General features: G+C 34.2%; 1 protein-coding gene across 6 annotated transcripts in view; it reads left to right on the top strand.

Annotated features, from left to right (window-relative positions):
- stai (stathmin) overlaps positions 1-14,399 on the top strand; it is a 547,461-nt gene that overhangs the window by 408,037 nt on the left and 125,025 nt on the right. The window contains exon 1 of one of the 6 annotated variants that reach the window (XM_067765150.1): positions 13,761-13,936. The exons of the other annotated variants lie outside the window; for them this stretch is intronic. Within the exon in view, the coding sequence (XP_067621251.1) occupies positions 13,915-13,936 (22 nt within the window). The 5' untranslated portion in view covers positions 13,761-13,914. Of the gene's footprint in view, positions 1-13,760; positions 13,937-14,399 lie in introns of those variants that run through there. 6 annotated transcript variants of the gene reach the window in all.

A 14,399-nucleotide genomic window follows, 5' to 3' on the forward strand; every position in this document is an offset into this window, starting at 1 on the left:
CATGACTGAGAACATAGTTAATACGTAGCGCATGGCAGACTCGACAACACATCCACTAAATTTTTCAGTTGCTAACGTCAAGAGCTGTATTTTTTTTTTCTTTTTACTACTAAGCAATTAAACTGACGATTTCGCTCTGCCTTCAACCCTAATGCCCTTGGCTCACCATTTTACTTGATTTCAACGTCCACTGTTAGCATTTCTAGCATGGCATAGATATTTATATTTTTTTGCAAAAAAATTTACTGTTTTCTGTTCTTACTTTTATATATTTGCTTATGCATCTGCTTTAATTCATCGAGCTTTGTACGGGAAGCGCTAGAGTAATCGATGAATTTGCGGATATTATTAAAAGAATAAAATGCGGCAACGTATTTAGCTTTAAACAGTGTAAAACAATAGTTAGCAACACTATCGACTCTATCATTGCCTTTTTGTATTTTATTTGCTTTTTTTTTTGTTTTTTTTTCGTTCCACTTCAAATACAATTGAAGTGGCATCCACTCAATAGATAAATAAGAATCGTATGATGTGCTTTGGAGTGTGCTTCGGAAGCACTTGTAAAATTTACTAAACCAAAAAAGAAATTGCAAAGATATGCTTTTGAAGGGAGTGCTTTAAAAGCACCTCATTTTTTGGCTGGTAGTGATTTTTAGCGGTTAAGGGTGTATATTTGGAACAAAGCCTTGTGCGAAGCAAACTTGTTTAAATTTAACTCCTTGGGCTATCGATTTGAATGCAATTTCGTATAAAAGTAATGCGCTATATTCACCAGCCTACCTCAGTTGGTTGTTGCCACTGAGGATATTTATACAAGGTTGCCACTTATTTAAAAAAAATTTTACAATCGAATGAAATATGCGTACAACAGAATGAAATGAAAGGTGTCTCACGTCGTATTTCAATAAAAGTATTTTTTAATCCCCGAGTATATCCATTACGACACAGGAAACTACTGCATCGACTTGGATGAAGCATTGTGCGTAGATATTGTATCACATTCTAAGACTTCTTTCTATCTAGGTGCTACCACTGAGGATGTATCCAACAAAGGGTGTTTACGCCGCATTTCAAAAGAAATATTTTTTTAGCTTGGGTTTGTATATCCGCTACTATCGCCAAAACGGTTATCCGTTTCTGTAAATTTTTTTTGCTATTTTAAATGTTTTTACAAGGTTGCCACCTATTTGAGTTTTGTTTAATTAAACGAGATATGTCAATATGGATGTCAATCGAAATGTATTAGTTAGTTGTCGAGGCTTGATTGAACGACATATGCGAATATGCGTTACAAATGAAAGAGTGAGGGTTGCCAAATTAAAGTCAACTTAATTATCTACATATTCTTATCTTTGAAACGTCTATACTACTGCGTTGTAAGCTTGTTCTTTCGAGATGGTGTTTTTGTTTTAAATTAAATGAAATGAATCTATATGGGGACTAATGGAAATCTTATTTGGCACAGTTTTCTTGCCCAAATACTTTCGGGATTTTTTCTATTTTTATTGTAGTTTTTGTTAGTTTCATTGCTTCATAGTTGAAGGATAAATAAAAAATTAGCACGCTGTGTTATTAAAACCAATTACACGCAAGCACGCCGGTACCACTTAAGAAGACGGGTACCGATGCGTATACGTAACATTTTTTTTTTTTAATAAAAAAGACCCAATGATTTATCCAACACCATCCCGCTCAAAAGACACATTTGAAGTCGAGATTTTAAACTGCTCAGCTTCGGAGACAGTTCATCAGCTGAGAAATATAACAAATATAATTCATAAATAGATTCTTAAAAAAAAATAAATGTAAGGCGCGATAACCTCCGAAGAGATCTAAGGTCGAGCATCTCTTCCAATTTGCGTCGTGCTCCTCTTGATTTTCCCTACAAATTGGCCGGATGGGACCTACATGTTTTATGCCGACTCCGAACGGCATCTGCAAGGCAGATGAGTTTTCACTGAGAGCTTTTCATGGCAGAAATACACTCGGAGCGCTTGCCAAACACTGCCGAGGGGCGACCACGCTTAGAATAATTTTCTTCTAATTGAAAAACCTTATTTCTAAAATTTGTATGTTGCTTTGCCCGGGGTGTGAACCCAGGGCATACGGTGTGGTAGGCAGAGCACGCTACCATCACACCACGGTGGCCGCCGTACGACGCACAGTGGCGCCTTTTGAGTTTTTTCTTTACAAAAATCATAACTTTTGAACCAATGAAGATATTTTTTAAAAATTTAAGCTAATTATTTGAAGTTTTATTGTGTGAAAGTTCAGAATGTCACAGATACAGGGTGTTCCAAAAAAATTCGTCAAGGTCGAAAATTTTTAGAAAATGCAAAAACAAAATGTTTTTAGTAAAAAATAAAAAAAATATTATGAGATTTGTCTTATAATGACGTATTTTAGCTTTAAATAAGATAAATTAATGATTTTGATAAGATAGCGTGGCACTGCCCACTTATGATAAAAAGTTGTATCTAAGTAGTCACGTAATCAATAACTACCAAAATCGATAGACGTATTGTTTCTTTTAAATGGCAATACTCCTATAAAACTCAAATGTCCGTTTTTGGTGCCACAATAACAATAACAAATAAAATTTTACATATTTTTTTTTTAATTTACAAGCCAAATATGTATTTTATTAATAACTAAAAGGTTTTGAAAGTGGTTCAATGAAATTTTATTTGAGCTAAAGATTAAACAGCCAACGAATTTTGGAAAAGGGGAGTGGCACTGCCCATTTATGCTAAAAAGTTTGATCTTAGTAACCGCTTTACTAATTTGTACCAAACTCGATAGACGTATTGATTTTTATAAAAATTTAATAATCGTGTGAAGGCGAAATGCCTAAGCTTTAAAATAAATTTGATAAACTTTAAGGAAATGCAATAACGAAAAGTATATACATATTTATAAATTACTAAATTAATTAATTCTTTTATTTGAAATAAAAATTTAACTTGTACATAGATATCTTATTTTTCAATAAAGTAACAAAATTGATTAGTAAATTTCTTTTTCGTTGTTGTGATAAGAAGGGAGGAACTTATTTTATCTTAACATAGTCATCGTCACTGGAACCATTTCTGAGCTATACGCATCTGTAAGATCTTTTTGTGTTCTTACATACCTCATAAATGATATGACTGGATCAGAAGAGATAGCTAACATGTTGAAAAGGTCTTCGTTTTGTCTAACTCCTGTTACTTTGCAGGTGTTCATACATCTATATCTTTTGTAGTCCTTGTTCTTAGATTGTTGAGCTTGTTCAGACAATTCTCCTAATGGTAAGCACTGGTACTCTATTAAATCTTTTCCATGTGCTAAAATTTTATGTACCGTTGGTGTAAGTTTCTTCTCAGGATACTTTTGGTGCAGCAATTCTGTAGTTTTAGATGCATATTCTCCAAATTTGGGTCCATTAACTGGTTCATGGCAGTTTAAAATATTTAAATTACTCCCAATCTTTTCACAATATCTCTATCAACTCCTGTTATGCGAGCAGTCACTTCATCGTTTGCAGAAAATCTTCTTGAAGAGTTACCATCATTTGTATTTCCGTATCCATACTTTGGCCATACTAAGGCCAATCTCTTTATAAAATGCATCCTGAATTATTTTTATACTCATTTGAGCAGAGCTCACAGAGCATATTAAGTTTGATTGGATAACGGTTGGTTGTACATATATAAAGGAATCGAGATAGATATAGACTTCCATATATCAAAATAATCAGGATCGAAAAAAAATTTGATTGAGCCATGTCCGTCCGTCCGTCCGTTAACACGATAACTTGAGTAAATTTTGAGGTATCTTGATGAAATTTGGTATGTAGGTTCCTGAGTACTCATCTCAGATCGCTATTTAAAATGCCCGATATCGGACTATAACCACGCCCACTTTTTCGATATCGAAAATTTCGAAAAACCGAAAAAGTGCGATAATTCATTACAAAAGACAGCTAAAGCGGCGAAACTTGGTAGATGAGTTGAACTTATGACGCAGAATAGAAAATTAGTAAAATTTTGGACAATGGGCGTGGCACCGCCTACTTTTAAAAGAAGGTAATTTAACAATTTTGCAAGCTGTAATTTGGCAGTCGTTGAAGATATCATGATGAAATTTGGCAGGAACGTTACTCCTATTACTATATGTACGCTTAATAAAAATTTGCAAAATCGGAGAAGGACCACGCCCACTTTTAAAAAAAAATTTTTTTTAAAGTAAAATTTTAACAAAAAATTTAATATCTTTACAGTATATAAGTAAATTATGTCAACATTCAACTCCAGTAATGATATGGTGCAACAAAATACAAAAATAAAAGAAAATTTCAAAATGGGCGTGGCTCCGCCCTTTTTCATTTAATTTGTCTAGGATACTTTTAACGCCATAAGTCGAACAAAAATTAACCAATCCTTTTGAAATTTGGAAGGGGCATAGATTTTATGACGTTAACTGTTTTCTGTGAAAATGGGCGAAATCGGTTGATGCCACGCCCAGTTTTTATACACAGTCGTCCGTCTGTCCTTCCGAATGGCCGTTAACACGATAACTTGAGCAAAAATCTACATATCTTTAATGAACTTAGTTCACGTGCTTACTTGAACTCACTTTATCTTGGTATGAAAAATGAGCAAAAACCGACTATGACCACGCCCACTTTTTCGATATCGAAAATTATGAAAAATGAAAAAATGCCATAATTCTATACCAAATACGAAAAAAGGGATGAAACATGGTAAGGTAATTGGATTGTTTTATTGACGCGAAATATAACTTTAGAAAAAACTTTATAAAATGGTTGTGACACCTACCATATTAAGTAGAAGAAAATGAAAAAGTTCTGCAGGGCGAAATAAAAAACCCTTAAAATCTTGGCAGGTATTACATATATAAATAAATTAGCGGTATCCAACAGATGATGTTCTCGGTCACCCTGGTCCACATTTTGGTCGATATCTGGAAAACGCCTTCACACCACTCCCTTTTAAAACTCTCATTAATACCTTTAATTTGATACCCATATCGTACAAACTCATTCTAGAGTCACCCCTGGTCCACCTTTATGGCGATATCTCGAAAAGGCGTCCACCTATAGAACTAAGCCCCACGCCCTTTTAAAATACTCACTAACACCTTTCATTTGATACCCATATCGTACAAACATATTCTAAAGTCACCCCTGGTCCACCTTTATGGCGATATCTCGAAAAGGCGAACACCTATAGAAAGAAGGCCCACTCCCTTTTAAAAATACTCATCAACACCTTTCATTTGATACCCATATCGTACAAACAAAGTCTAGAGTCACCCCTGGTCCACCTTTACTGCGATACCTCGAAAAGGCGTCCACCTATAGAACTAAGGCCCACTCCCTTTTAAAATACTCATTAACTCCTTTCGTTTGATACCCATATTGTACAAACAAATTCTAGGGTCACCCCTGCTCCACCTTTATGGCGATATCTCGAAACGGCGTCCACCTATGGAACTAAGGATTACTCCATTTTAAAATACTCATTAACACCTTTCTTTTGATACCCATATTGTACAAACAAATTCTAGGGTCACCCCTGCTCCACCTTTGTGGCGATATCTCGAAACGGCGTCCACCTATGGAACTAAGGATTACTCCCTTTTAAAATACTCATTAACACTATTCGTTTGATGCCCATATTGTACAAACAAATTCTAGGGTCACCCCTGGTCCACCTTTATGGCGATATCTCGAAACGGCGTCCACCTATGGAACTAAGGATTACTCCCTTTTAAAATACTCATTAACACCTTTCATTTGATACCCATATCGTACAAACGCATTCTAGAGTCACCCCTGGTCCACCTTTATGGCGATATCTCGAAAGGGCGACCACCTACACAACAACCACCACTCCCTTTTAAAACCCTCATTAATACCTTTAATTTGATACCCATATCGTACAAACACATTCCAAAGTCACCCCTGGTCCACCTTTATGGCGATATTTCGAAACGGCGTCCACCTATAGAACTAAGGCCCACTCCCTTTTAAAATGCTCATTAGCACCTTTCGTTTGATGCCCATATTGTACAAACAAATTCTAGGGTCACCCCTGGTCCACCATTATGGCGATATCTCAAAACCGCGTCCACCTATGGAACTAATGATTACTACATTTTAAAATACTCATTAACACCTTTCTTTTGATACCCATATTGTACAAACAAATTCTAGGGTCACCCCTGGTCCACCTTTATGGTGATATCTCGAAACGGCGTCCACCTATGGAACTAAGGATTACTCCCTTTTAAAATACTCATTAACACCTTTCATTTGATACCCATATCGTACAAACGCATTCTAGAGTCACCCCTGGTCCACCTTTATGGCGATATCTCGAAAGGGCGACCACCTACACAACAACCACCACTCCCTTTTAAAACCCTCATTAATACCTTTAATTTGATACCCATATCGTACAAACACATTCTAGAGTCACCCCTGGTCCACCTTTATGGCGATATTTCGAAACGGCGTCCACCTATAGAACTAAGGCCCACTCCCTTTTAAAATGCTCATTAGCACCTTTCGTTTGATGCCCATATTGTACAAACAAATTCTAGGGTCACCCCTGCTCCACCTTTATGGCGATATCTCGAAACGGCGTCCACCTATGGAACTAAGGATTACTCCATTTTAAAATACTCATTAACACCTTTCTTTTGATACCCATATTGTACAAACAAATTCTAGGGTCACCCCTGGTCCACCTTTATGGCGATATCTCGAAACGGCGTCCACCTATTGAACTAAGGATTACTCCCTTTTAAAATACTCATTAACACCTTTCATTTGATACCCATATCGTACAAACGCATTCTAAAGTCACCCCTGGTCCACCTTTATGGTGATATCTCGAAAGGGCGACCACCTATACAACAACCACCACTCCCTTTTAAAACCCTCATTAATACCTTTAATTTGATACCCATATCGTACAAACACATTCTAGAGTCACGCCTGGTCCACCATTATGGCGATATCTCGAAACGGCGTCCACCTATGGAACTAAGGATTACTCCCTTTTAAAATACTCATTAACACCTTTCATTTGATACCCATATCGTACAAACGCATTCTAGAGTCAACCCTGATCCACCTTTATGGCTATATCCCTAAATGGCGTCCACCTATAGAACTATGGCCCACTCCCTCATAAAATACTCTTTAATGCCTTTCATTTGATACACATTCCACGGTTTCCCTGGGTTCATTTTCCTACATGGTTATTTTCCCTTATGTTGTCACCATAGCTCTCAACTGAGTATGTAATGTTCGGTTACACCCGAACTTAACCTTCCTTACTTGTTTTTCTCCTGTTTTGTTTCTCCTTACATGTTCTATTGTCGTCGAAAACTTCTCCTTGTTGTGGTAGTGTATAAGCCAGCTTCAAAACATCTTATCCTAGCATGCAAAGGAGATATTCGATACTCATAATTTAGTTCGTCAGTTATTGAATCAAATTGGACATTTCATTGTAGATGTCGTATTTGTTATTAATTTCAAAACTTTTCCATCGACCATTGTTAGAAGAAAATCATGCTTTATTGTAATGACATTCCCCTCTTCAATTTCAATTATTGTTGATTCTACTTGGGCAATTTGATTTTTTATATCACTCACTGTAGCTTTTATGAGTTCGGAAGACTCCTTCTCGTATTGAAATTATATCGGGTGGCACAATATAGTTGATGGCGGACGTGAATTTTTCCAATATTCTGAAGCTTCATCTTTTAGTCGTAATGGAACAATAGAAGCCATAAACATATTACTATCTGTAATTGTTTCATCGTCTACATTTATTCTTTGTTTATAATTATATAAAATTTTGAATTGTTACGATAGACGTCCTTCCATTTTCTTTCTATCATAATGTATTGTAAACACATTTTTTCTTCCAGGCCTTCCTTTTCTTTAATGCTTGTTTCACTCGCTAATTCTCTCATAATAGCCTCAACGAAGACCCGTCTTGACTTTGTAGATTTAAACACCGCAAATAGTTTCGAGTTTTCTAGATACATATTAGAATTGGCTTCGAGTGTATCTGACTAAATATTAAACTGTGAACTATATTTAAAAATACTATTCACTTTATTTAAGTAAACAAAATACTTAGTTCCTTAATCTCCAAAATACGAATGATAATGTGCATTGTATGATTGATAGCTTTATATACCTACTCAAATTATTAAAATGAATTTCAGATATACAATTCGTAACTAAAAAAATATATGTTGTTAACAAGTTCCAATAACAAAAGCGATCTTACGGCCGTACTGAATTATATATACCTGCTCAGGCGCGTATTTCTGCCCAAGGTTGTTTAACTTTATTTGATATAAAAAGTGAAGTTGCAGCTGTACGCAGGTACACTTTATGAATTTAGGTAACAGAATATTCAAAGTTTTAAAACGGTACTAAAAATAGGCATTTCGAAAAACAGGAATATCCAACCGCCAACTTTTACCAAAAAACGACAACCGGCCGCCTTATTTACTCACAAAACCATTTTAAATACAACGAAAATGAAGAAAAATTTCAAATTTTTCCCAAAGTTGAAAATTGGTCAGCGGCTCTACTGGTAAACTATAATTTTCTGTGAAAAAACAGTTATATATTCTTGATCCCTGGAAAATTCTCTATTAGAAACATGTATTAGATTTAGCGAACGCTTTCATGATTTTTTTGATTTTTGCCATGCTTTAACGGCAGAGGCGCCACTGTGCGACGGTTAAAGAGCTATATATATGGGTTTCTTCTTGTCGCTGACTTGTTTATTTTTTAATTCGAACTTGCTCAGAAACTCAGTTTTATCTTAAAGCCGATTGCTTACGCTTACGAGATCATACTTCCCTAAGTGCCTCCTGTATCGCAACTAATATTTTATTATCGTATCACGTTGTCCTCAATGAACTCGAAAACTAACTACATATTTGGCTTGCTTAAAATTTGTTGCTTAGGTAGATATCTTGTCCATGTAACAGGACACTTTATTCAAAGATGTGGACCAGGAAGCGGCCTATTCGAATCTTATTTAAAAAGAGAGTAGTAGAATGAAAGGGATGTAAATTAAAAAGATAGCGAAGGTGTGCGAGAGCGAATGAGAGGGATAGAGAGAGACACGGGTGGCATAAAGTCTACGGCCATAACGTCAGTTGATCTAATGACTACTTTAAATGGCTATATGAAGTGGTCACAAAGTAAAATTTTAAATTGAGACCAAGACCGTTTCTGAAATTACTATAGAGTCATTTCAATGGCAAAAATGGATTCTCAAGAGGCCAATAAGTTTGTTTCGCAGCTGCATGTATTAAAATGGTAACTGGCGTATTTACTATCACTTTTTTTATTTCCGAGCATAAAAGTTATCAAATCTATTAATTTAATGTGACATTTCTGGAATTAGAATTCACAAATGGTTTCCGAAGAAATAGTGTCTTTTCGAAAACAAGTGTGGTGAGGATTTCTTTGAAATAACAAGAACTTATTCAACTAGAAACATATTGAAAGTTTGGGATAAACAATAACGCACGTTTGATTAAAAACTAAACAATTACATATCCCTACCACCAGAAAAGACGGGTACCTGTGCGTATACGTAACATTTTTTTAATTATTTTCTATTCCAAACTTTCCACTGCGACGCCTATTTTCCTTTTTCTGGCTTCTTCGAAATAAGAAGAAGAACTATTTCAATTAAATGTCTAATTCAGCCTTCCAAGATTTTTTTGTTTTTGTACTTATTTTCAGTAAAGCTATGGTTATGATCCTTTCTCAAAATGGTCAGAATGGCAAACAGAAATTTCCTTAATGGTGTTTACAAAGTCATAAAAACAATTGATTTTACGGCCATTTGAAGGGGCCATAAGCTCGTTTGACCTTATGGCTGTTGATTTTATGTCACCCCACCAGATAATATGTCTACGGGATTCATTTAAATGTATTTAAGTTTTGAAAAAAATAACCGTAAGCCTCAGGTACATATATAAATACATATGTACCTTCGAGCACGCTACTATCACACCATGGTGACCGCCATACATTCTTAGGATTTAATTATTAAGAGAAAAAATAACTATTTTTTTGTTGTTTTTTTTTATTGAAAAATCGATCCCGAAACATCAATAATTATTTGTCTTGTGTGAGAGTTATAATCTTCACACCAACACTAAAGTGGTTCCTTTAATTGTTCATTGGATTTGATTTAGATATTATGAGCGTATTAAAAATTATTCACCAAAAAATTCAAAACGAAAGACCAAATCCTTTCTTTTCCATGCAATTTCTCTCAGTGTATTTCTTCTTTAGATGTTCACTATAAACATCGCCGCTTCGTTGCTTTCTTTTTGTCGCCTTTTTCTTCTATTTCATCCTTTAAATGCAGTTTAGCATTTTCTCTACTCATTCTATAACATACCTTCATACATACTTTTCCGTCTTGTGTAAGTGCCTTTTAGTCGTCCAATGATTCAGTTTTCTTACTAATTCTATATTTTGTCGTCTTCATTTTAACACCAACAGCCATAGAGTGCACTTTAGATCTTATGTGGTGGAAATGTGCTGGCAAATTTAGAGGCGACAAGGGAATCTTCAATTCTGCCAAAAGTTAGGTTCGCTACCAGCGAACAAACTGAAGACGAAATCTGGGCACTGTGATGTTTTTTATATTTGAGTTTGAAAAAAAATATATCCTAAAAAATACAATTATCCTTCATAAGTTAGTTTGAAATCAACATCCTTTCCTTTTCTCTCTAAATATTGTCTTCAATAAAATAACATAACTCTGAATTTTTCATCTTAAATAATAGCCCCTTTATCTGGTAAAACCCGACACATTGTGGACATCCTATTGGGTGACGAGGTAATCGACTAAAACATTCGCAAATGTAATCAGTTTAGATAAGGATTAATTAAAATGATTTAAAATAAGCAACGATTGATTAGTCGAATTGTGTATCTACTATTAGGAATCATTTAATTCACTAAAATATGAAATTAAGTATTTAATGACTTAGTATATAATGACTTAGCTTGTCATGAGAGATTGAACTAAAAGAATTTTACTAATTCGTATATTTAGTTTGAGACGTATTCACGAAAAATTTTCTTATTAAATTATTGTAATTTTATTATGATGGAAAAACTGAAAGGAATCAAACATAATGGCTACTATTATAGCTATTAGGAATTGCTATGCAAATTTGATGATTAATCGTGTAGTAAGTTAACTGAAATGATTTAGGAATGAATTATAAAGATTTCGTTCAGTAATTGATGAAAGGATTAAATTAAAAATTCAGTTAAGCTCGGATTGTCACTTTCACCTCAGCAGTTGATTAATTTGGAAAAAAAAACATTTTTACAATTATTAGGTAAAGTTGTCAAATCAATTTCATAGTCATCGTTGGCAATAATCAGTACTAATTAAATTTGTATATAAATTTAATTTGATGTAAAATCAATGATTGATAATTTATGTAGCTAGTTAACTCGAATGATTTATTTATTAATAAAAATATTTAGTTTATATTGATTGCATTCAAATTTTATTTAGTTAACTAGTTGATTTAGTTAACTTCATGACGTAGAAATAGTTCGATATGATGAATAAACAAATTATTCCATTGATATTGTTACTTACTAGTAGAGTCACGATTACTCGAACTTGTTCGAGAAGAGATTTCTCGCAAGTCTCATCTTCTCGCTAGCTTCTCCACATTCAATTTAATCGATGCATTGTCTTTTTTATATAGAGCTTACGATTTATTCTGGAGCACAATCAAAAATTTATACAATACCACAACTAAAAAACATTGAAATGCATGGAATACTGCCAATGCAGCAACTTAACTGAATGTCGAGAAGCTCGCAAGCGTTAGGAATATTTCGAGATTCGAAAATCTCGCGAGAAGTATAGTTCTCGTTTTCTCTATAGAATATTAGAATATTATGAACAAAGTTATATAAATGTGTTTTGAGTGAAGTATCATTGGAAAGGCAATATAAGCAACAAAACAAAACCACAAGTAAAAAAAAAACAGAATCAATACTGTCAAAACAGCGACTAAATTGATTGTTGAGAAGCTCGCGAAATTTACGAGTATTTCGTGACACGAGAATCTCGCTAGAAGCCGAGTTCTCGATTTCTTTGGTATTGAAATTCTCGTTTGTGTTCGAGAAGAAAATGTCAGCTCTACTTACTAGCTTGAATGAACATAACAATGGCTATGAAAAAAATTATTTTTAAATTAATAACTAATCATTTTAATCAAGATCTAATAAAATAAATAATTTCAGTTAATCGTGTAGTAAGATTAATCATCAACCATAGAGATTTGTGGATGTTTTTGTTAAATTGGTGCAAATTTCAAGTTTTCTGATTGATGATTAATCATGTCCAAACTAAATTGAAATTGTTTATGTATTTATTGAAATAAATCATGATTAAACTAAATTAATTAATTTAGTATACGTAGTCATAGAGAATAATGGATATTATTAGATTAGTGCACAGTTTTAGTTTCTGTGATTGACGATTATTGATGATGCATTGAATAAACTGAAATCATGTATGCATTTCGTGAACAAAATCCTGATTGAACTAACAATAAATTTAGTTAACTAAAAATTTTTTGGATTAATTTTAAAACTGTAAGCTTCACTTGATTGATTAAACAAATCATTTCATAGACATCGTTATATCATTTAATTAAAGCAATAACTCAAAATGTGAGGCAGTCATAAAACACTGTGCGCCCAACCAATTGAACAACAACTGAATCCGCAAAACAGTACTATTGCATAATCAGGCGCCGATGCACAATCGAATGTACTTATTTGTATTATTTGTTTGGTATTGGTAGTTGGTATTTGGCATTTACAAAATGCAATGGTATTTGTTGTTTGCTAGTGCATGCTTGAATTTGCTTTGATACGTTTACACTTTGAATTAGGTTTTTTTTTTCCAAGTATGCCAGCGATTCTCTACGTCACAACAACAATAATTCAATATTTTTGCTGTTATAACACGTGAATGCCATGTATTTGACTGCTTACTATGCACTACGTTTCTTTGAACAACAACAATAATAAAAACAGTTGAGGTATGAATCCTCCAATGCTTGCATAGCATGAAATTCTATTGCAAAGCAAACACACTGAAGTATGCACTCACTCATACATATGTACTCTCACTATGTGCTTCGCTATGAAACTGAATGCATGCACGAAAAATGGTTGGCTCTTACGCCAAAATGTATGCTACAAAATCAGCATAGTACTCGTATATGCTTCTCTAACACAATTCTCCTTTAAATTTGTTGTTGTTGGCATAACTCATCATTGAGCGTTTTACATATTTATGTAAGTTTATCGTCCTTCTGCGTCCAATGTCCTCTTTTTTTGTATTTTTTTTTCTTTTTATATGTTTTGTGCCAAACACTTGGTATGTGTTTGTGTGCGAATTTTGAAAATTTTTGTGTCTGCTAGCCCTGTTTGTCGCGCCGCTGCTGCTGTCACCGATTCAAACTCTACTTTTCGCCGCTGTCTCGCCGTCCTTAGTTCTTGTTTTGGCCACATTTTTGTCATCGTCGCTACAGTTCAGCGTTGCAACTGTTGTTAGTCGCTGAAGGTGTTGCGTTCGTTTTAGTGGCAGTCAGCTTTTACATTCCATCGTGATCTGCCGGACCATCAAGTGTTTTATGTGCAGGAATTTTTGCACTGCTAATATTTAGTAATATCAAGTAAATATTTTATTATAAAAACACAAAAAATATACAAGGATTTTAATATCGTACAAACCGCATTTCGCTGTGCATTTCCGTTTTGCCTTAACACTGCCCGTACTGTGTTATTAATCAAACTACATAATGGTGGCCATTAACTCTACGTGTAAGTAATTTTTCGAATATTCGTTAGTGAAAAAGAGGCGTATAAATATTGCGTGGTTTTGGGACAGTAATTTTATTCTGTTCTACATTTTTTTCCATAATATCGCAGAACATTTGGAAGAGTTAAGTGTTGTATTAAATATGACATACAATGGTTTAAAGGTTTAAAGGTTAATTGATGCACTGCGTTAAATATCTTGAACTGTACGGAAAGTAATATAAAAACTATTTACGCGAGTTTTTAGTGTACGAAGTCGGCATTTCTTACTACCAATTGGACAACTAAACCAAGAAAAAAAGGTTAATAAAAGATTTGTGATATTTTAGAAAAATTATTAAGCGCCATTGTAGAATCGTTCACGGGGTGAATTTTTGAACCTTTTTGCGTCTGAATTTATGCAAAAAAAATTGTTTTTCATTCTTCATGTTTCGGTGCCAAGTTTCTCCTCCCTCAGCGCGTCTAT

Source organism: Eurosta solidaginis, chromosome 2, assembly GCF_040869045.1.
Source record: "Eurosta solidaginis isolate ZX-2024a chromosome 2, ASM4086904v1, whole genome shotgun sequence".
NCBI classification, from domain to species: Eukaryota; Metazoa; Arthropoda; class Insecta; order Diptera; family Tephritidae; genus Eurosta; species Eurosta solidaginis.